The sequence below is a fragment of the Solanum stenotomum genome, unplaced genomic scaffold (genome assembly GCF_019186545.1).
Source record: "Solanum stenotomum isolate F172 unplaced genomic scaffold, ASM1918654v1 scaffold6101, whole genome shotgun sequence".
In the NCBI taxonomy this organism is placed as follows: Eukaryota; Viridiplantae; Streptophyta; class Magnoliopsida; order Solanales; family Solanaceae; genus Solanum; species Solanum stenotomum.
In genome coordinates, this window is record NW_026036039.1 from 52,881 (window position 1) to 76,419 (window position 23,539).

Genomic DNA, 23,539 nt, shown 5'->3' on the forward strand with positions numbered 1-23,539 from the left:
AACGGCCATATTCAGACTGCTTGAATTGTGTGGCCTTAGTTTTATACTCGTCCAAGATGTCATCGACTTCATATGTAGCAGCATTGAGTTTGTGCAACCAATTTTCTAGTGGCTTGTCGTTGAGTTGCTTCTCCTGAGCAGCTTCAAGGACGGCTTTGATTGTAGAAAACATGCTGGAAAGCCTTTGGAACTCATTTTGAAAACCAAAAAGCAATACAAGTTCCCCTTTGAGGAAAGAATTGAGATTTTCCAGCACAACTTGAAGGAAAGCTTCTGCCATACGTTGAATTGGCTATAACGAATATTAGATATGTGATGGTAGTCTAGAGTGGAAGCAACTGTAAAACAAATTAAAGTAGTTGATGATTAAACAATGAATTTGTATTTCGTTGGCTGTTGGAATGATGCAGGGCAGGGCGTGAAGTTGTATTTTTGAAATATTGTGTGGGTGCATTTCAGGGAAACTACTGCACATGCCAATGGGGTCATGTCTTTCATTGCTGCCCACCACAAAGACCTTTTCGTTAGCCTTAATTTCTCTGTCAAAGTCTTCCATAGGACCATAAGACAAGCTTTCTTAAACAAATGAATTTCTTAGAAAAATCTACCTACTAATTGCAGTTATGTGTTAGTATTAGTTGGAGAACGAGAAATTATTTTATTAATATCAAAACACACCATAGTATTGTAAACTATTCCTCTAAGGAAAGAATAAACCAAATATGGAAGAAAATTATATTTTTCTTTCAGAAAAAGTTCAAGTAAATAAATAAACTTCAAATAAGGAAAGAAAATCAAGGTAAAACCCTAACAAATCTCCCCTTTTGGCTGGATTTTCTTGATAAAACTTGATCCACCTTCTTCACATGCATGATAATCTTCGTTGTTCACATAGTCTTCATGTAGCTATACAAAAATCTTCTTTATCAGCAAATTGGTTGCAAATTGATTTGAGACCACCTTGAACCTGTCTTCAACCTCGATGACCCTGGGTCATTGAACCATTAGTTCTGATACCACTTGTTGGGTTATGAAGGAGATTAGAGCGTCATGAGGAAGCTTATAATTTGCAAATCATATGATGATAAATTAGATGACAAATAAAACTACACTAAAAAATATAATATTATTATATGATAGGGGACCAATTGACCTACATAATTTAATACTAATTAAAAAGAAAAATATTAGAAATTGTTGAGAGAATAAATTTCCCCGTAAACAAAAATCTTTAAACGACTACATTGTGGATTCTATTGTGTTATGCTATGAGAATAGAGATGTTTAATTTATAGATCTCTAAACTATTCCTCTAAGGAAAGAATAAACCAAATATGAAAGAAAATTATATTTTTCTTTCAGAAAAAGTTCAAGTATTTATGATAAAGTGGCTGATTTATTCAAGATCATGTGTGTGGATTTACAATAATTGATCAGTTTGTGAACCGACTATTCAAAGTAAACAGCATATGCCATGATTTTCATTGCCACTACCAAGACTTTTCTTTCCACAGAACCAAATAACAAGGCATTCAGCATTCTAGTCAATATCACTAGTTGTTGACTTGGTTCTTCCTTTCCCATTCATTTGAGTATATGCTTTTGAAAAATGATGAGATAATATCTCAACTTGTAAAAGCTCTATAGATCCTTGAAAAACTTATTATTAAAGAAAAAAGGGAAAATGTCTAAAATGTATCCGAACTTTGACCGAAATTTCCGTAACAATCCCAAACTTTGAGTTGGACCTATTACCTCTACACTATTTAATAGTGTATTTTAAAGTTATATATGTGTCCATGTGGACAAGTTACTATTTATAATGATGCAATATTTATGATGTCCACGTGGACACTTATATATCTTTAAAATACACTATTAAATAGTGCAGGGGTAATAGGTCCTGCCCAAAGTTTGGGATTGTTACAACAATTTCGGTCAAAGTTCAGATATATTTTGAGAACCTTTCTTCCTTCCCACAGCAAAGCGCTCTAGAGTCTTAAGGCATGCCAAAGATCCTATCCTTTGGTGGCATACAAGTCAATCCATAGCAACTATCAAGTAAAAGATTTCGGAGACTACCAAGTTTTGTGGTTTGATTTGGCAAACAACCAACTGAGGAGCAATATTAATTGTAGATCAAGAGTCTGCAGATTTTGAAGCTTGCATAACTCCTTTGGAAGACTACGATGGAATTCGATCTATGCTCCAACTTTATTCCACTCTGAAAGAAATCTAACAGGGAAAAAACATGCATACTCATTTTTTTCTTTGTTAGACAATTTACACTCAGTTGTTTAATTTGATAAACATGCCTGTTAGGGTAATTGTTTGTTATTGGATTAAGGATCCAAGTGCTGCAAATGGAGTTTCAGAACAGAAGAGAATCTCTTTTCTTTGAGCTGCTTCATTTACAAAAGCAAAACGGAGATATATTTAAACTATTTCCAATAGAACATAACTATATCTGACCCTTCTCCGAATTTGATAATTGCCAAAAAAATGAATATAATTTAAGTTGTTGTGATACTAATTTAAGATGATTACGTGTTTCCCGTCTAACAAATTGTCTCTCTATAATCTTTTCTTGCAAATGAAAATTAGAGTAACTAAGCTATAGTTTGTAACTGTAATATACTTATTAAAAAAACTGTTAATTCACCTTCTTAAACAAAAGATCATTGAACTATGATAATTTGTCTAGCAAATTCATTAAACTTTATTTTGTATCAATAAAATCACTGAAATCTTTTACCCTTAAGAATCACCCAACTACATTTATTATTAAAGTAAATTTGACATGACAAAATAAAATATTGTTTATATCATATAAATACGGACACCACAAATAAACAATTTTTTAAAAAAAAAGCCATTATGCATCTCCTTTCTTTATTTCTCCAAAAATTCTTACCAATTTGTTTTTTTATATATATATCTATATGAAGCTAGATAAAAAAGAAGGGATGTGGCACCTCTCAATAAGGATCCTTTTTATCTTTTTGTGTTTTTTTTTTTTTTGACATTTTTTCTATTTTTTTTTCAATTATTTTATTTTATAACATCATCTTCTTAATTTATACTTCTTCAATTACATAAATTTAAATATTAATTAATTTAGTAATGTCTATAACTCCTAACCTTTCATATTCATAACCTTCAAATAATTATTTAATACTCAAATTTATAACTCCTTAAAATGACACTTATAAAAACCTATTTGAGACATGTATAATAATTACCACAATAATATTGTAATAATAGGAATAATTGTATTGGTGTTGTAAAAAATTATTCAACTCTTGATCTTTTTCTACATATTCAACGTTGCATACACATATTCTCTTTTTAAAATTATTTCTTCGTCACTATTTGATAATCTCTATTCGATTAAATTATGTGTTTAATTTTATTTTATTTTTATTGTAAAGTAAAACCTCAACGGCAGTGTTTCACTTTAGCAATTTAATTCTCTCTTCTCGCAATGCATACTATAAGAATGAAAGTTTAAATATAACTTTTTAATATTAATGGATTTATGCAACACAAATATGTAGTAAATGAATGCCAGTACGAGCATCGAATATTGAAAAAAAAATCTCTAACTTTTGAATTTCGTGTACAAATGTTCGAATATAATACAAGTATATTTTTCTCACCATTATTTAGTAAAAATATATTTTGATTTGTTTATTTTTATTATAGAGTCATTTATATATATAAAAAAAAAAAACACTTAATTTACGATCAAATAGATTTAGTATTGTTGGTTGAACTAGTAATATTTCTATAAGAATCATTGAATTTAGTATGACACTATGATAATTTGATTGTTACTTAACTGAAGCTCTTCATATCAATTTATATGTTTTCGTCTTTTTTATCAACAATTTTAAATTGAAAATGCAACATGAGATTTTTTTCGCAATTTTTTCTGAATAGATAATATCAGAATCATAATTTAATTTGTATTTCTCTCTTTCATTGTATAATTGATTAATTTATTTAAAAATATATTTAATAACTTTTTATACCCGCACGAAGCACGGGCAAGTACATGCACTAGTTAGATATATATCAGCAAAGATGTTGAGGTAGTTGGTGATACTTCAAGAAGAAAAGTTGCGCACCTAATAATTTAAATATGAAACGTTTCCATTTCTTTTATTAATAAAAGATTTAACTTGGTAATTGGTATGCATATTCATGGAAACTGCTAGCCAGTTTTACATCTGTCTTTTCTTGTGGGATTGGTTTGTCTTCATCTTTGTCAGAGGAGAGCTTAAAAACTATTACTCCCTTTGTTTCAAAAAGAATGATCTCCTTTCCTTTTTAGTCTGTTTCAAAAAGAATGACATCTTTCCTTTTTTGGTAACATTTTAATTTCAGCTTTCCACGTGGCATGTTTAAAACCACAAGATTGAAGGGCAATTTAGTACATTTTACATAACTTTAATTTAGGACCATAAAATTCAAAAGTCTTCTTTATTTTCTAAATCTCTGTGCCAAGTCAAACCAGGACACTCTTTTTGAAACGGAGGGAGTATTATTTTTGGGTACGTGCTTAGCGCGTGTATTTCATATTATTTGTATATATTTTAATATACTAGTTTCTGGATACGTGCAACTAGGAGTGTCAAATGGGCGGGTTGGATTGAAATTGGAGATATTAAAATGGGTTGAAATAGAAATCAGGTTGGTTCTTGACCCGCCCAAATTTACTGTAATGACTTGAAAAGTTGACTTTGGTCAACCTTCTTGGAAGTCGTGCTCAGATGAAAATTCTGACAGCTAGGTTAGCTTCGGAAGATCGATTTTGATCTAGAACGACCCTTTGTTCACTTCCCGAGGCTTTAGATGGCAGTTGTGGAATCTGGCTCAAATGATACTGGGTGTGGGACCCACTTTTCATCGAAGCGAGCTCCAAATGGAAATTCCGCCTTCACCGTTGAGTCCGAAATATCATTTCCAATCAGATTCCATATAAGGTTTGTATTTTTCCGACTCCGAACGAGTTCGAAACATCGAAATTTAAGTTTGAAGGGTTGTAGAATTTTGACGCGGCGGTGACGTGGCAGAGCCACGTGACGACACGTGGCAGAGGAGTGATATCTGGAAATTTCCAGATTTTAAGAACGAAATTCGTCCAATTTTTTTGTTCAACTTCAACTTGAGATTAATCCTTCATTTTGAGTCCAAATTAAGTGATTCAAAAGGCAAACTTCAAGAGAATTTCGAGGGGAATCTAGCGGTGATCTCGGAAACGCGAGGGGAGGCTTCGTTTGAGGTAAGAAATCAATTTTAGCCACTGCCAGTGTGATTTCCGGATGGTTTTGTTATTGAATTTTGAAATGTGAGATCTTGATCATCGTAAGTCCGTTTTAAGTCATTCTTGGGGCTAACTTGTAGAGTTTTTCGCAAGGATCGTCGTGGTATAATCTGTTTGGGTTGAAAGGGTCTCGTTTTTCCGAAAATTGGTGATCAAGGGGCTGCCCTTTTTAATTATTGTGGCTGATTTGCGGTGTTGTAGGCATCTGTTTGTGCTAAAATTTTGGGATATTAGTTTAGTAAGGTAGTTGGGACGTTTCCACGGATTCGATTTTGAGATTCTAAGTGTGGGCCCCACAATCCCGTTTTAGACCCGATTTTGGGTCCGTCTCCGAAAAATATAATTTTAGTGTCAATATATTCGTAATGACGAGGTGATTAACCTTTTGTTAGTGGGGAAGCATTTGGAGACCGTTCGGAGAGGAAAAGATCCGGTACCGTGAGTTGGAGCACGCGTGATCGGCTTTCAGGTAGGCTATGGTTTTCTCTCGTGAGATTGAGCATGTTTAGGCAATTGTTTATTGATTTGCTTGAGTATGGAGGGGTTCGGGTGTCGAGCATGCTAAATTTCTATAATTCCTGCCTTAGACCTTATTTCGGGAAAGTGTTGGATTATGACAGCATGTCTCTTGATATTATTGAATAGCCATATCTGGTGGTGTATATGATAATATTGATTTGAAGTATGTTTGGCCTTAGTCTAGGCTTAGACTAGTGTTGCCATAGACTTGCGAGATTTCGGATGTCGTTGGGCAGTAGAACTTTTTCCGACGTCGTTTCGGACGGTTAGCTCCTTGTAGACTGATATAGCAGACTTGAGTCTGATAGTCGGTAACTCAGCTTATGACCTTGTATCCATAATGCCCTGCTTTTATATCGGCTACAAATACCCGGTTAAAGTCCGTGGTCTAGCTTACTCATTATTGGATACTTCCTCGGCGATTTGGGGTATATGAGGGTCGGACTAAAAGGATTATTTATGGTAATCGGTTTGGTGATATTTCCCGCGACGGATGGTTGGATATTGATTCTTAGCTACAGTACCCGGTTAGAGTCCGTGGTCCAGCTTACTTATTCCAGGTTTAGCTACAGTACCCGGTTCGAGTCCGTGGTCCAGCTTACCTGTGATCTGGTTTCAGCTACAGTACCCGGTTAGAGTCCGTGGTCCAGCTCATTTATGTCCAGGCTTAGCTACAGTACCCGGTTCGAGTCCGTGGTCCAGCTTACCTGTGATCTGGTTTCAGCTACAGTACCCGGTTAGAGTCCGTGGTCCAGCTCATTTATGTCCAGGCTTAGCTACAGTACCCGGTTCGAGTCCGTGGTCCAGCTTACCTGTGATCTGGTTTCAGCTACAGTACCCGGTTAGAGTCCGTGGTCCAGCTCATTTATGTCCAGGCTTAGCTACAGTACCCGGTTCGAGTCCGTGGTCCAGCTTACCTGTGATCTGGTTTCAGCTACAGTACCCGGTTAGAGTCCGTGGTCCAGCTCATTTATGTCCAGGCTTAGCTACAGTACCCGGTTCGAGTCCGTGGTCCAGCTTACCTGTGATCTGGTTTCAGCTACAGTACCCGGTTAGAGTCCGTGGTCCAGCTCATTTATGTCCAGGCTTAGCTACAGTACCCGGTTCGAGTCCGTGGTCCAGCTTACCTGTGATCTGGTTTCAGCTACAGTACCCGGTTAGAGTCCGTGGTCCAGCTCATTTATGTCCAGGCTTAGCTACAGTACCCGGTTCGAGTCCGTGGTCCAGCTTACCTGTGATCTGGTTTCAGCTACAGTACCCGGTTAGAGTCCGTGGTCCAGCTCATTTATGTCCAGGCTTAGCTACAGTACCCGGTTCGAGTCCGTGGTCCAGCTTACCTGTGATCTGGTTTTAGCTACAGCACCCGGTTAGAGTCCGTGGTCCAGCTCACTTATGTCCAGGCTTAGCTACAGTACCCGGTTCGAGTCCGTGGTCCAGCTTACCTGTGATCTGATTTCAGCTACAGCACCCGGTTCGAGTCCGTGGTCCAGCCCACCCGTGCCCGACCTTTGGCTACAGCACCCGGTTCGAGTCCGTGGTCCAGCCCATATAGGTTGACTCATTAGCTATAGTACCCGGTTCGAGTCCGTGGTCCAGCTTGCACGTGGTGTATTCCCAATTCCTCACTAAAGCTTCAGTTTAGTCTTGATTACTCTCATCTGTAGGTTGAGGTTTTGGAGGTTGGAGAGATTCCGGTTAAAGTCCGGGACGTAATGAGATCTTGGAATATGATTGGGAATGGTTCAGTTACAAGTCCGGAAATTGGTAATATTGTGATAGACCTTCTAGCTCCATTATTTTACTTCAACTGTCAGTCCATCTGCCGGGCTTATGGGGGTCCGTGCAGGTGGTTTCTTTTATTGTGCACGAGCGTACCCGTCGGGTTTATGGGAGCCCGGCGGAGTTAGTTAGATTGCTTGTCTTTGTTGCCTGTACGCTCGTGTACATACCCCCCATTTACTACTCTTTGCACTTGATGTGACCCTTTATTTGCATTTCAGTTTACTTTTGCTTATCTTGCTCAGTCGGCCGATGATGCCTACTGGGTACCTGTTGTTTTGGTACTCATGCTACGCTCTGCATCTATTTTGTGATGCAGGTCCGAGCACTAGTAGCCAGCGTTGATCGAGCTTGGAGTAGACTTATCTGGAGACGGGGGTGAGCACACGGCGTTCTGTACTATTTCGGTCTCCATCTGTATATATAGACTTGTCTTCTTCCCTTCGAGACAGTCCAGTCTCTGTTGTCCAGTTTTGGGACTTGTACTCATTTTGTAGTAGCTCTGTACTAGTGACTTCCAGGTTCTGGGAGGGATCTTTATTTGTATATAAGTTTTTGGTTTGCGTCCGCCTGTTTATATTGTTATTTGCCTACTCTTGTTTGATTTCTACCCTCAGACCCATTACTTGTTGTTCCGGGTTACGGGTTGGCTTACCTACTGGTGGGTTATAGTAGGTGCCATCATGACTTGATAAATCGGGTCGTGACATTTACTTTGGGCTCAAATGGGTTGGGTTCAAATGGGCTAAAAAACCGATTGGGTCTTGACCCGCCCAATTTGATCCGATTAATCTCAATAATTTTAACAAAGTGATATTTAACTTTTATAATCACAATGCGAATTTCAGCTAAGTTTTTTTTTTTAAAAAAAGTAACAAATGAATAGATAAATCCTAAAAGATGTTAAATAGATAATAATTCATACCTTTAATATAGGAACATATTTTAGTAAAGAGTTTTAAAATGGGTTGAAATTGGAGATTGAATTGGGCTCAATTAAGGATTCTCTTAAAATGAGTTAGGCTTGAATGAGTTAAGATTGAACCCAATTCAAATTATCTTGAGCCCAATCCTTAAAATTCTGGACGGATTGAGCGGGTTACCTATGTTTGGGTTCATTTTTGATACCCTTACGTGCAACGCACGTGTGTCTCAGACAGTGGCGGATCCAGAATTTTCGTTTAGGGGGTTCGAAAAATAAAAATATAAACGTGTAAATAAGCCTTTAGAAATGGGACCCTTAAATTCATTTGGCTTTAAAACCACACTTTTAGCACATTTTTTTAAAAAAAAAACTTGAAAAAAATAACTGAATTTTTTTTAAAAAAAAAGAAGAAAAAATTGAAACAAAAAAAGAAAAAAAATAAAATGCTATCACAGGGATTCAAACTGAAGACATGAAGCTTACTTTCAGGAGGACTTGCCACTGCACCATTAGTTTCTTCTTGTTATTGAAGGGGTTCAAAAAATATATATATCTACAAAATACAGAAAATTTACCTTATATATACAATGTAATTTTTTGCCGAGGGGGTTCGGGTGAACCCCCTGGAAGTCATGTGGGTCCGCCCCTGGTCTTAGACGTCTTTTAGTTATAAGAGTGCACAATTAAATATATTACCGTTTTATCAACAATCTATACATATATATATATATATATACAATTTTTTAAAAAAAGTTATTGGGTGCATGTGGGTCCGTCTCTCACCATATGTGGAATTCACTATTACAATGAATATTAGATATGTGATGGTAGTCAAGAGTGCAGGGGCGAATTTAAGTTAAAAAAATGGATCACCGGAATCGTGGTCATCCGACAAAATTCGATGTATTACTTGCATAATTTTTAATATATCAAATAACAACTGAAGGAATCCATGAACATAAACAACTGGATGGTTCACTGGTTTTAGTGTGAGTTTTCCACCTTGAGGTTGAGGGATTGATTCTCAGTTGCTGCATTTTTACAACCTTGCATTTTATTTTATTCACAAAAGAGTTTCTGCATTCAGCCTTTTTTAAACTTCTTCTAATAACTTTTTCTTATAATAAAATTTATTTATTTTGCATATTGTATTTAATATTTTTCTTATGAAAAATCTATATTTATTATATTGCTAAAATAAATAAGGCCCTTCAAATTTGAAAGCCTAAATTAGTTGCCTTTATTCTTAAAGGGACATAGCCGCCCCTGACAATGGTGCACCCGTCTTCTTGAAATTCTAGATTCGCCTCCGCTAGAGTGGAATCACAAAGTTGTTGATTAATAAATACTCAATGAGTTTGTATTTTCGAAATATAATTCACAAAGTTGTGGGAAACAACTGCACATGCCCATGGGGTCATTCCATGTCTTTTCTTTCCCCCTTTATTGATTGCCAACAGCTGCCCGCTACCTTCATCTCTTCTACTGGTTGAATAAAACTGAACCGCTCAATAAGGAACCTTCCAAACTACTAGTGTTTTGTTGCATAAAAGTAGCTAAGCTATAGTTTGCAACAGTAATATACTTATTCAAAAAACTGTTAATTCACCTTCTTAAACAAAAAAAAATCATTGAACTATGAGAATTTATCAAGCAAAATTTTATTTTGTATCAATAAAATCAATAAAACCTTTTACCATTAAGAATCACCCAACTACATTTATTATTAAAGTAAATTTGACATGACAAAATAAAAATATTTTTTATGTCATATAAACACGGACACCACAAATAAACATTTTTTTTAAAAAAAAAAACCATTATGCATCTCCTTTCTTTATTTCTCCAAAAATTCTTACCAATTTGTTTTATATATATATATATATATATATATATATATATATATATATAAAGCTAGATAAAAAATAAGTGATGTGGTACCTCTCAATGACCAAGGATCCTATTTATCTTTTTGTGATTTTTTTTGACATTTTTTCTAATTTTTTTTCAATTATTTTATTTTATAACATCATCTTCTTAATTCATACCTCTTCAATTACATAAATTGAAATATTAATTAATTTAGTAATATCTATAACTCCTGGCCTTTCATATTCATAACTTCAAATCATTTAATATAATATTCAAATTTATAACTCCTGAAAGCGACACTTATAAAAACCTATTTCAGACCTATATAATAATTACCACAGTAATATTGCAATAATAGGAATAATTGTATTAGTGTTGTAAAAAATTATTCAACTCTTGGTCTTTTTCTACATCTTCAACGTTGCATACACATATTCTTTTTTAAAAATTATTTCTTCGTCACTATTTGATAATCTCTATTCGATTAAATTATGTGTGTAATTTTATTTTATTTTTATTGTAAAGTAAAACCTCAACGACATTGTCTCACTATAACAACTTAATCCTCTCTTCTCACAATGCATGCTATAAGAATGAAAGTTTAAATATAACTTTTTAATATTAATGGATTTTATGCAACACAAATATGTAGTAAATGAATGCCAGTACGAGCATTGAATATCAAAAAAAAAACTCTAACTTTTGAATTTTGTGCACAAATATATTCGAATATAATTCAGATATTTTTTTTCTCACCATTATTTAGCAAAAATATATTTTGATTTGTTTATTTTTTATTATAGAATCATTTATACAAAAAAAAAAAAAAAAAAAAAGACACGTAATTTACGATCGAAAAAATTTAGTATTGTTGGTTGAACTAATAATATTGCTATATGAATCATTGGATTTAGTATGACACTATAATAATTAGATTGTTACTTAACCAAAGCTCTTCATATCAATTTTTGTGTTTTCGTCTTTTTTATCAACAATTTAAAATTAAAAATGCAACATGAGATTTTTTTTAAAGCAATTTTTCTGAATAGATAATATCAGAATCATAACTTAATTTGTATTTCTATATTTTATTGTATTATTTATTAATTTTTTAAAAATATATTTAATATCTTTTTATGACCGTGCGAAGCACGGACAAGTACACTAGTTAGATATATATCAGCAAAGATGTCGAGGTAGCTGGTGATACTTTAGTAAGGAAAGTTGCACCCCTAATAATTTAAATATGAAACATTTCCATTTTTTTTATTAATAAAAGATTTAACTTGGTAATTGGTATGCGTATTCATGGAAACTTCTAGCCAGTTTCACATATGTCTTTTCTTGTGGGGTTGGTTTGTCTTCATCTCTGTCAGAGAAGAGCTTAAAAACACACACATTTCCTTTGAGAAAATGACATAAATAGTCCCTTAAATATAGGAGTAGGTCTAAAATGATCCCTTAACTATACACTTAACGGATTTAGTCCTTTAACTATTCAAAAATTTATCAGCTTTAGTCCCTTAACTATACACTTACCGGTTTTTGTCCCTTAACTATAAACTTACCGATTTTAGTCCTTTAAGTATTCAAAAACTTATCAAGTTTGGTCATTGTCCATTTTTTAATACAAATAGCTTAGGTTTATATTAATAGAAATATTCGTGAAATTAAATCTTTAACCCATTTTTTAAGTTGTTTCTCTGTCTCTGCCCTTTTTTCTTCAAACTATCAATGATTCAAAAGAAAATTAATGAGAAAAGAAGATATAAGTCCTAATTTTATTCAATGGATGATAAAATTAAGCATATAATTGTTGTTAATGCCAAAAATTTGCACTGACTGGATCCACAGTTGAATATGCTAATCAGTGCGAATTTTATTTAATTTACTCAAATTTTCTTACGTAAAATAAAATAAATAGAATAATAAAATTGATTTATTTAAAAAAATAAAAAGATTGCAAATCTACCATTTTATAAATTTCAATTTCTAAAAAATTAAACAGATCCGTTCAATGAAGTAATTGGAGTACAAACTTTGGATTAACGGGTAATAATTTCTTTCTTTTTATAATAAAGTATAGCATATTCAAGCCATCTTTAACAATAAATATGCTTCATTTATCCTCTGTTGAATAAAATTATGACTTATATTTTTTTCTCATGAATTTTATTTTAAATCGTTGAGGTTAAGGATTTTCACATAAGGTTAATTTGAAGAAAAAGTAGCGGAGAGAGAGAAACAACATAAAAATTGCTAAAGGATTTAATTTCTCGAGGTATGAATTCCGTTAATATAAACCTAAGTTATTTGTATTTAAAAATAGAAAAAGACCAAACCTGATAAGTTTTTGAATACTTAAAGGACTAAAACCGGTAAGTTTATAGTTAAAGGACTAAAATCGGTAAGTGCATTGTTAAGGGACCAAAAGCTGATAATTTTTTGAATAGTTAAAAGACTAAATCCATTAAGTGTATAGTTAAGGGACCATTTCAGACTCACTCATATAGTTAAGGGACTATTTATGTCATTTTCTCCATTTCCTTTCACCATGGACAGAAGAACTTCATTTGATTTTTTCAGTCATGATTCTTTATATATTAGTTTCTGGAAACGCGCTTAGCGCGCGTATCCCATATTATTTGTATATATTTTTAAAAATACTTGAATAAAATCAAAATCGACACCATCCAATTTTTACAGAAAGTCATATATATAACTTAATTGAGAAAAAAACTTGAAATTCCGACTTATCTCAAAATTTAATTTATGGCTGGTTACTTGCGCAAACAATAAAAACTTGAAATTCTTTAATAAACTGTCAAAATCATCTCCAACATGTTGATAAATCACAACATAGTAATAATGTAATATAAATATCATATTGACGTTATTAAACTATGAGAAAATAGAGTTAGCTATAAGACTAATTCTTAATCTTAATATGAAAAATTTCAAATATTTATTGTTACAGACCCAAGAAAATCAAGTATAATACAAATAGATGTTACAAATAGTTGATTTGATTCCAAAAGAAAATCAGAAAATTACATCTAATTAGGAATAAACACATGAGAAATGTGTGCAATTTTGTACCAGTCTTCTCCTATTCCCTTCTCACATCGCTTGGCCAGTGTTGGACATTCACAAACTGATAAATTTGTGAGGGCGGTTAGATGTTGCAATCCCTCCGGTAAACACTGTAGCATCTCACAGCATGATATGGATAACTGTGCGAGTGAAGTTAAACCTTTCACCCCTTCCTCGGGGAGACTCTCTAGTGCCCAACAACATTTAATTTCCAGATGCTTCAAAGCATTGAGACTAGCTAGGCTGGTAGGCAGCTCTTTGAGATTATCAAAGAAAGAGATTTTCAAGTATTTGAGATTCGCAAGGCTTTTCAACGTCTCTTCTGGGAGTGAAGTAGCTTCAAAGTTATAGCTAATATTGAGGGAAGTAAGAGCACTGAGATTAGATATGGAACTGAAACCTATTGCATCTGACTTGTCCCCAAGAACTACCAATTTCTTGACAGAAGAAAGGGTCGGGATAACAAACATAGGGCACAAGTGAATCTTCATCTCTTCAAGCACAGGGAATTGCTCTTCTCCTTCCTTTTTCAGCAATCCTTTCAGATTATCAAATTCGCCTATAAAAAGTTTTCTCAGAGATGGAAACCTTCTTCTTGTAGGGAATCCAGAATGAACATCAACATACTCCGCTGACCCCTTAGATAACATTAGAGTTTCTAGACAAGGCAACTCACCAAAGGGTGGTAAGCATGAGCAGTTTTTGCAACCAATGATTTCAATAAAGACAACATTTTTCAAAACTGAGTGATTCATCCAGTCTGGGAGATGGATTCCTCTGAAGCCACTGATTGTTAAACAAGTCAGATTGGAGTGTGGTTTGAGGGCTTCAATCACTTCAACTTCTTCTGATTCATATCTATGTGGACGTTTATCTCCATACCATCTCATGCTTAAAGAAAGCAGATTTTCTTTTGCAGATAAATTGGCTTCTTTTGCATCTATATCATTCTTCACTCTCTCAAGATGCGTGATTGAAATTGAGCCATAGAGATTCAGGTTTCGTAATTCACCAAGTTGACAACTTTTCTTCCTTCCCACTGCAAAGCAACCAAGAGTCTTAAGGCATGTCAAAGAGCCTATCCTTGGTGGCATAGAATTCAATTTATGGCAACCATGAAGTAAAAGATTTCGGAGACTACCAAGTTTACTTGTTTGTTTTGGCAAACAACAAAGTGAACGACAATCATATAGATCAAGAGTCTGCAGATTTTGAAGCTTGCATAACTGCTTTGGAAGACTACTAATTATGCCATTGCTACACAGGCTCACGTATCTTAAATGTACTAGATCTCCAATGGAAGACGGTAACTTCTTAAGTTGTATGTAACTTAGATTAAGCACCCTCAATGAGACAAACTTTTTCAAGAGCAAAGGAGAGTAAGAAGACACCACTTTTGCGAAACCAATCGACATCACATGTGGGAAACCTTTTACATTTATTTCACGGATATTGTTGCTTGATGCGCTTGCCGAAAACAGAGATGTTGCCAAATCATGAATGAGATCATGCATCTTGAAATAAGTTCGACCATATTTAACTTCAATCTCTTGGAAGAAAGACCTCAAGTATAATTCATTCCATACTTCATTACCTACATCCTCTAGCTCCAAGTTTCCTTTCGATAAAAGAAAACCATGTGCCATCCAGAGAGAGATTAGATTTTCCTTTTCCATTTCGGTTGCCTTTGGGAGTACTGCACAATATGCAAAGCATTGTCTCAAATCAAGTGGAAGGTGATGGTAGCTAAGTCTCAGGGCAGGCATAATAGAACTTTCTTCTTGAGGCAATTTCCAAATATCACTATCTCTCACATGTTCCCACTGTCTTTCTTCTCTCTTGAAGCGCAAAATACCTCCAAGAGTTTTAGCTGCTAGAGGCACGCCACCACATTTTTTCACAATCTTCTTTCCGATAGCCACAAGATTAAGATTTATTTCTTCTTGGTGCCCAAATGCACGTTGCATGAACAACAACCAACAATCTTCTTGAGATAAATTTGACAATTCATATGGTTGCAAAGTTCCCATAATTGATCCAACCTTTTCAAGACGAGTAGTGGTTAGAATAGACGCACCACTTTCTCCAACCTTCAAGACTTGTCTTAACTTAGACCACTTATCTTGATCTTCATTCCAAACATCATCTAAGACAAGCAAACATTTTTTTCCATTCAGCAAGTCCTGAAGCTTCTTTTGAAGTGGAGCCAAGTCCATGCCACCAAGTGACTTTTCTTCAATAGATTCTACAATTTCCTTTATCAACCTCTTCTCATTAAAATCTTCCGAGACACAAATCCATATTTTGGGATGGAAATGCTCAATTACTCTCTGATCATTGAAGACCATTTGGGCAAGTGTCGTCTTTCCTAGTCCCCCCATACCAAGTATTGGGAGGACTAAAAGTGTTTGGGCATCGCTAACATTGTTTATCAGGATTTTCACTATCTCATCCTTTTCTTTGTCTCTTCCATAAACTTGTGGTTCATTTAAAACAAAACCTGGTCCAAGCTCGGTAGGAGTCAGCAAAAAAACAAAGAAGAATTTTGCACAATAAAAAGACAATGATAAGCTTGATCAGAAGCAGCATACATCTTTCAAATTAAAAAAATGCACTTTTTTTGAATTCACATTATAAGATCTTAAACAACTCTGGCTTTATCCTGTCATTTAGACTTGGGGTCCTATCCTAATTCTATGAGTAAGCTATGGATTTATCTGAGGTTATATAAGTTAAAAACTTCATTAAACAAATTTAGATAATAGATTTTGAACCCAATTAATAAATCCAAATCTGGATCCACTTATCTACTTAGACTTGAGAAGAACATTTAGATTAGACAAAATCCCAAAAACACACATGAATTTGATGATATAAAGCTGTTTTTTAGAAAAATATTTAAAGATGAGCACCTGTTTGGCGTGTAGCAACTTGTCTCTCTATAGTCCTTTCATCCAAATGAAACTTAATTCGTTCCGCTGCAATTGCATCTAGTTTCTCCATAATCTTTTTCATCCTTTTCCCAATCTTGTGACGGAAAGCGATAACGTTTGGATGATAACACCCATATTTATTCTTCTTCTGTCTAATTGTTGCCTCAGTTTTACATTCGTCCAAGATGTCATCAGCTTCATATGCAGCAGCATTGAGTTTTTGCAACCAATTTTCTATTGCCTTGTCCTTCAATTGCTTCTTCTGAGCATCTTCTAGCACAGCTTGGATTGTAGTAAACGTGCTTTTAAGCTTTTCGAACTCATCCTTAAAACCAAGAATCGATCCAAGTTCCCCTTGGATGAAATAAGTCAGATTGTCTAACAGAACTTGAAGGAAAGCTTCAGCCATAGAGTATTGTGAGTAAGCAATGAATCTAGATTTTTTGAAATGAAGTAAGATGTTGGAAATTGGAATGGACTTGTTATAATTACAAACTCAATTATTCAATGGAAATAACACACTCCAATGGGACCATGTCTATCAAATTTACTAGCATATGCAATCAATATTGTACTGAAATCACCAAAGATTCTGAGTTAGTTTAACTTGACACGAAATTTAAAAAAGAAATATTACTCTATTTGTCTTAATTTATGTGACATTTTTTCGTTTTTTTGAGAGTCAACAGTTTAAGTCTGATCGTGAATTTACCGATGGAATCTTCAATTTTTTTGAAATGAAATCTATATATTTGTAAACTACATAAAAAATAATATAAAATACAATAATTGATAATTCAAAATCTTTAAAAGATTTATGAAAAATTTACGGTTAAAGATTGACTTGTTTGAATCTTTAAAAAGTGCCACATAAAATGAGCCCAAAGGAGTAGATATTTGTGTGCCTGTTGAATTGTTACTTCATATAAAAATACATCAATTTTTTTTTAACTGACTAAAAAAACGAGTCATATAACCTGAGACATAGTTAATACTTCCTCTTTTAAGGGCATTAAAATTGCATAAAATATCTAAAGCTAAGACTTTTCTTTCACATATATGTCTTACACGTTAACACAGGACCACATATCACACCTTTCTGTTCTTGTCGAATCTGTCAAGTTGTAAACTTTGGTAGGGTGCTTCCATTCTTATACATATATATATGGTTTTTTTAAAAAAAAGTTATCGGGTGCATGTGGATCCGCCTCGAACCATATGTGGAATTCACTATTACAATGAATATTAGATATATGTGATGGTAGTCTAGAGTGGAATTACAAAGTTGTTGATTATTAAATAATGAATTTGTATTTTTGAAATATAATTCACAAAGTTGTGGGAAACAAGTGCACATGCCCATGGGGTCATTGCTACCCACCACAAAGACTTTTCGTTAACCTTAATTTCTCTGCCAAAGTTTTCCACAGAAAATAAAATTGGCTAATTCCATGACTTTTCTTTCCCTCATTGATTGCCAACAGCTGCCCGCCACCTTCATCTCTTCTACTGGTTGAATAACTTAATTTTTTTAGTACTTACAGCAGGCTAAAATACAAATCATATGTGAAGTAGTTATTAGTTTAGTCCATACACAAATTGACAACCGGTAAAATCGATACTGAATTTAACTGATATATATCTTATTCGTTTGATTAACGATTTAGTACATTTAAAATTTGAGAACCAATAAACCAAATCATTAAGTGTGAATATCCAAACTGAACCGCTCAATAAGGACCCTACCTAAACTACTAGTGTTTTGTTGCATAAAAGTAACTAAGCTATAGTTTGCAACTGTAATATACTTGTTGGAATACTGACCCCCAGATTTGCCTATGGAACATGTATATTCTATTTGTTCTTTTACAGATTACAACAGTTACGTTATGTAAAACAAATAAAGTAATGACACAATATTTTATCGCGGAAAACCCCGGCACATAGTGTGTAAAAAACCACGACCTACATCTCTGTAGGATTTAACTCCACTTCATTAAACTCTGAGCCTCAACAAAAGATTACAAACTTATGTAACCTAAGGAATTATAAACTCTAATTCCTAAACGCCAACAACCAACTAGATCGTCGACCCCACTTCAAGTTATGAATTCAGATTACAACTCTTGCAATACTAATAACTAACTCTAATTCCTAAACTCCAACACAAATCCCCCAAGGTTTATGTTCCCAAGTCTTTAAGTTGCCCCAACTTGAAGACTATTCCTACTCCAGTTTATACTTCACTGGATCTAGAAAGAATTAAAGATACAACTTGATAAAAACTGAATACAAGCAAACTTGACTTAAGAACTATAAAACATAAGCATATGAAGTAGTTCTTCAATTCTTGTTTCCTTGAGTTGGCTGCACTTCGTAATCAGAAATTAATCAAATATGAACTCCCTCTATTTGATTTTATTCTGCTTGTAACTCTCTGTTTAAGTGCGCAATTTTCTCCAAAGAAAATATTGCCCTATTTATAGACTTTGAACTCTTCAAAACCTTTTTCCACTTGAACTCGATTTACATATTTGATCATGTTTCCTACTCCGTTCCGGATTTGAAAGTTATTCACGCCGTTATACTTCCTACTCTGCTTATGCTTCCTACTTCATTTACACTTCCTACTTCACTTAGGATTTCTTCATGAAAGGAAACCTTTTGCACTGGTTTCTTGTCGAAAAAGCAACCCTTCCACCGCTTTATAACTTCTAATTCGCATGGTTGACGTTTCCATTATCCCAGTCGGATTCGGTCTAAAAGGAACATGTCGGTGCAACCGGTTTCTTTCATATGTTCCTTTATTTGTCAATTATCAAAATCTTTCTCGATCTAACAAATTTCGCATTTTTGATGATGACAAACCATTGCTTCTTGTGTGAATAGATCAATTTGTGTTATGTCAATTTCTTAAAACTCAATGCACAAAGCAAACACATTAGAGGATCAAGTTAGACCAATTGGGTTATAAATATTACACAAGCATACACTTCCTCTTTTTGACATCATAAAACACTGTGAAGGCATACACCACACTAAGAGAAACAAATTTGATACTCTTGGCCACTAGGGCTATCACCTACACAAACACTTACAAATCAAGAACTCAGTTAGCCATAGCAAAGCATTTGCACAAACATAGGAGATAGATATGAACCTGAAACTTAAACCCAACATTAACATTAATCAAAAGGCATATACACCACAAATGTAATCAAAATTAAATATAGAATCAAGCACTTGTGATGAGAAAAAAAATTGGAAGGTCAAAGGCTAGAGTGGCTAGGCAATAGCAAAAATGAAGCACGAGAAGGTAAATAAAAGACCTTTTTTAGTTGTGTTTTGTTTTTCTTTAGCAGGCCCACATGTTCAAGATCATAGTTCATATGCAGTTGGTCCATGACATTCTGGTGAGTGACATATATGACTTCAATTTCAGTTTAATTTTTTTCCCGTTTTGTATCACCTTTAAGGAACTGGTTCAATCAATCATGTGCCCTCAGGAGAAACAATAGTCCACTCTTCTCTAACCCCCAAAATTAGTAATCATCTTTCCTAAGAGCACTGTCCACATTCTAAATGTACGAACATCAAGAGTGACTTCTTATCCAAGAGATTCAGAAGAAGGTAATTTATAATCATTTCATTTACTATCGATAGTCGGATTGACCAGCTTTGACTTAGCATAATCTTAGGAGGAACATATTTCTTGACTTGCTTCTTTGATCGTTTTTATTGAGATTTATCTTTGCATTTTGGCCATAATCTCCTCATCGTTACTTTCAATAGAGTCAGTAAGAGAAACAAATTTTCTTCAACATCATTTGTAGATGAACATGTTATCCCAATCTGTTCCCTAGATGTGGTACTATCAGGTGCAACACCAACTATAATAATTTTTGACATCAACCCTAAATCCCATTTTATATGTATCCCAATAGAAGAACTAGGTTCGACAGAGGGGTCCCCCATTGATTCCCCTTAACTAGATGCACTGTTTAGCCTAACAACTGAACTTTGTTTAACTATAAGGTCCCCAAAATATCCCCCTCTCAAGGTACATCCTCCAAAACTTCCTCAGTAATTTTAGACACACCCAATATAATTTCTCCCTAAGAACCAGCACTACCTACTTTCTACACCACAACCTCTATTTTATAAGGCACCAAAGTAGAGGTGTCATCTACTGAATTCATCTCAACCATAACATCATATAGTCCATCACACTTAGAATCTCCAAGAATGCCATTAAGAAACATAAATTGTAATTGATAAGATACTTGTTTAGTAGGATTGAGAGTCCGTTGAGATGAAAAGTTTTATCTTGGGTAGAGATATGGTTATATTTTATCACAAGAAAGAGTGATTATATTCCTTTTAGAGAATGCCAAAAATTAAGCATAGGACATGAATATTTATTTTGGGACAAGTGGAAGGAATAGGTACATGTGCATTGATTTTATATTTAATTATGAATAATTGTAGTGTACATACCTTAGATCTCTGGATAATGCTGAATTTTACTCCAATTTTACTAAGCCTCTCTCCCGTGACAGATGCAAATACAATATTATAGTGCATGAGTAGCTTGACTTTAAAAGTGGTATAGAGACATACAACTAAATGTACAAGACTGAGCATAAAATTTAAGATTAGAAGGAAGTACGCACAATGTTCATTAGCCACTAAGGGATGCTCATGTGATTTTAATCATCCCCAAGTTCCAACATGTTCCTTTAAAAATGTTTCTCTAGGTTGATCACCCTTCTTAGTTGATGGACTCATAATTTCCATACTATGATCATCTGAGTGCGCTTCATAAGATTTTTCATGTTTGTAATTGTGAGATACTACAAAAGTTGAACCTGTTTCTTTCACATGTTTCTTCATAATTTATTCGGAGATCCTTGACAACTCATCATTATCATGCAGACTTGTTTCTCTTATTACATAACTATAATATACTGAGTGGATTTTGATTCATTCCTTCAACATGTTGCCTTCTTTCAATTTTGTGTTCTTTAGTCTTGCCTATTTTTCCAACTTCTTTGATTTGACCAAAAATAATTTTCACCAACAAAACTATTATTCCATCCTTTTCTTCTGCAGTGAGAGGAATTTCTTCTAGTTTCAATCATGTGTCTGGAGCAACAAGTGTTCATATATGAATGTTGCTTGCTTCCTCTCACTTTTTCTGTAAATTCAAAGGTTAGATTTAGAAACCCAAACTAGCTTGGGTCCTTTGTATTGATAAAAATGATGAATGAGATCTCTATTGATCCATATTGATAAAACATTTTTAGATTTTTTCTTTTGCCCCAACCTGTTCCTTTGACATGATTTCTTTCTTTTAACAATGTTAATTTTTCTATTTGAGACAATTTTGAAGTCATGTGAGTTATAACTATTGGGTAGGTACCCCTTGAGTGACCGATACTACCACAATGTGTGCACAAACATGAGGTTTTCTTAGGGACTTATTTAACAATCTAGCTTTAGTGTTATGTATTCTATTACTGAGCTGAGTCACAATCATTGAGGACTGAGTCCATTTATTTACCCTCTCAAGCTCATACTTAGTTCTAGGTAGGTCAAGATTTATTCTTCTAGATTTTTCCTTTTCAAAAAATAGTTCATCTTTTAACCTCTTTAGATCTTGGTCACATCTGATTTGGTCACCACTAATTTTGGTCACCACTAATTTTTCCTTTCCCATTCTCAATAACACTTTGTTTCAAAAATTTAAATTTGAGAGCCAAAGTGCAGGAATCAAGTTGTTTTACCTGTTCCTTTAGGAATTGATTTTCTTTCTTAAGATAAGAGTTAGTTTTTTCAAGATCAGTATATTTGAATTTTAAACTGGTCAAGGAAGTCAATAACTGATCTTTGTTTTCATCCAAATTTTGAACATTATCTATGAGAGTTAAAATAAGGGAAGATAATTTTTTCTTTGAAAAACATTTTNCTTTAGGAATTGATTTTCTTTCTTAAGATAAGAGTTAGTTTTTTCAAGATCAGTATATTTGAATTTTAAACTGGTCAAGGAAGTCAATAACTGATCTTTGTTTTCATCCAAATTTTGAACATTATCTATGAGAGTTAAAATAAGGGAAGATAATTTTTTCTTTGAAAAACATTTTAGTTTATTTTCAAGGTCAAGAAGATTTACCTCCCTTTTCTCAGTGTCTGATTCAAAGTATGGTTCAGAGTCCTCCATGACCATCAAAGCCATATTTGAGTGGTCTGAACTTGTTCCCCAAGCAGTATACATAGCATTTTCAGATTCTTTTTCTTTGCTTAGGGGTAATTTTTTCTCATAGTTTCCACCTCTCTTGAAGAGTTTTTTGAGATTTTTGTTGATCATGGCTATGTCCTCATCATCCTGATCAGATTCATCACTCTCACTTGCTTTGAAAAAGAAAATCATATCTTTGTTTCTTCCACTCAATTTTGTTTCATCAACATTCATCTCATAAGTCTTTAGATTCCCTACAAGTTCATCTAAACTCATGATTGTCAAATTATTTGCTTCTCTAATTGTAGTGACCTTGATCTCCCATGACTTAGGTAGAGTCCTTAACACTTTATCAACAAGTTCCTCAGTAGTGTATACTTTCCCAAAGACACCAGTTCATTCACAATAATAGTGAATCTAGTAATCATATCTTGAAGTGCTTCATCAATCTCCATCTTAAATGTTTCATATTCATTGCATAGTCTAGCAATTCTAAATTTTCTTACTTGGGGAGTTCCTGCATGTGCATTGACCAGTGTATCCCAAATTTGTTTCGCTGTAGTAAAATCAGAGATGCGATTAAACTCATCAGGTCCAAGTCCACATACAAGGATGCACTTAGTTTTAGCATTCTTTGCAAGCATTCTATAATCAACTTCTCCATATTGAGCCTTAGGCTTTGGAATGCCTTTTATTTCATCATCCTTCATCATAGAAATAAGAGGACCATCAGTAACTCTCATCCATAATTCATAGTCCTGGGCTTGTAGAAAATCCTTCATTCTCTCCTTCCACCATGCGTTGTAATGTCGATTGAATAGTGGTGGTATGTTGATGTGTTTACCTTCATT

At 34.0% G+C, this 23,539-nt stretch overlaps 1 protein-coding gene and 1 long non-coding RNA gene across 2 annotated transcripts; one reads left to right on the forward strand and one right to left on the reverse strand.

Moving 5' to 3' along the window:
- Positions 1-5,142: 5,142 nt before the first annotated feature.
- On the forward strand, positions 5,143-8,117 carry LOC125852823 (uncharacterized). The gene is made up of 3 exons (XR_007445069.1): positions 5,143-5,287; positions 5,722-5,798; positions 7,947-8,117. It is a non-coding gene; the product is annotated as an uncharacterized LOC125852823 (long non-coding RNA).
- Positions 8,118-13,480: 5,363 nt separating this feature from the next.
- On the reverse strand, positions 13,481-16,958 carry LOC125852819 (putative disease resistance protein RGA1). The gene is made up of 2 exons (XM_049532507.1): positions 16,430-16,958; positions 13,481-16,017 (listed from the first exon to the last, which is right to left on the reverse strand). Exons 1-2 carry the CDS (start codon positions 16,857-16,859, stop codon positions 13,481-13,483), a joined length of 2,967 nt encoding a protein of 988 aa, XP_049388464.1. The 5' UTR covers positions 16,860-16,958.
- Positions 16,959-23,539: the final 6,581 nt, after the last annotated feature.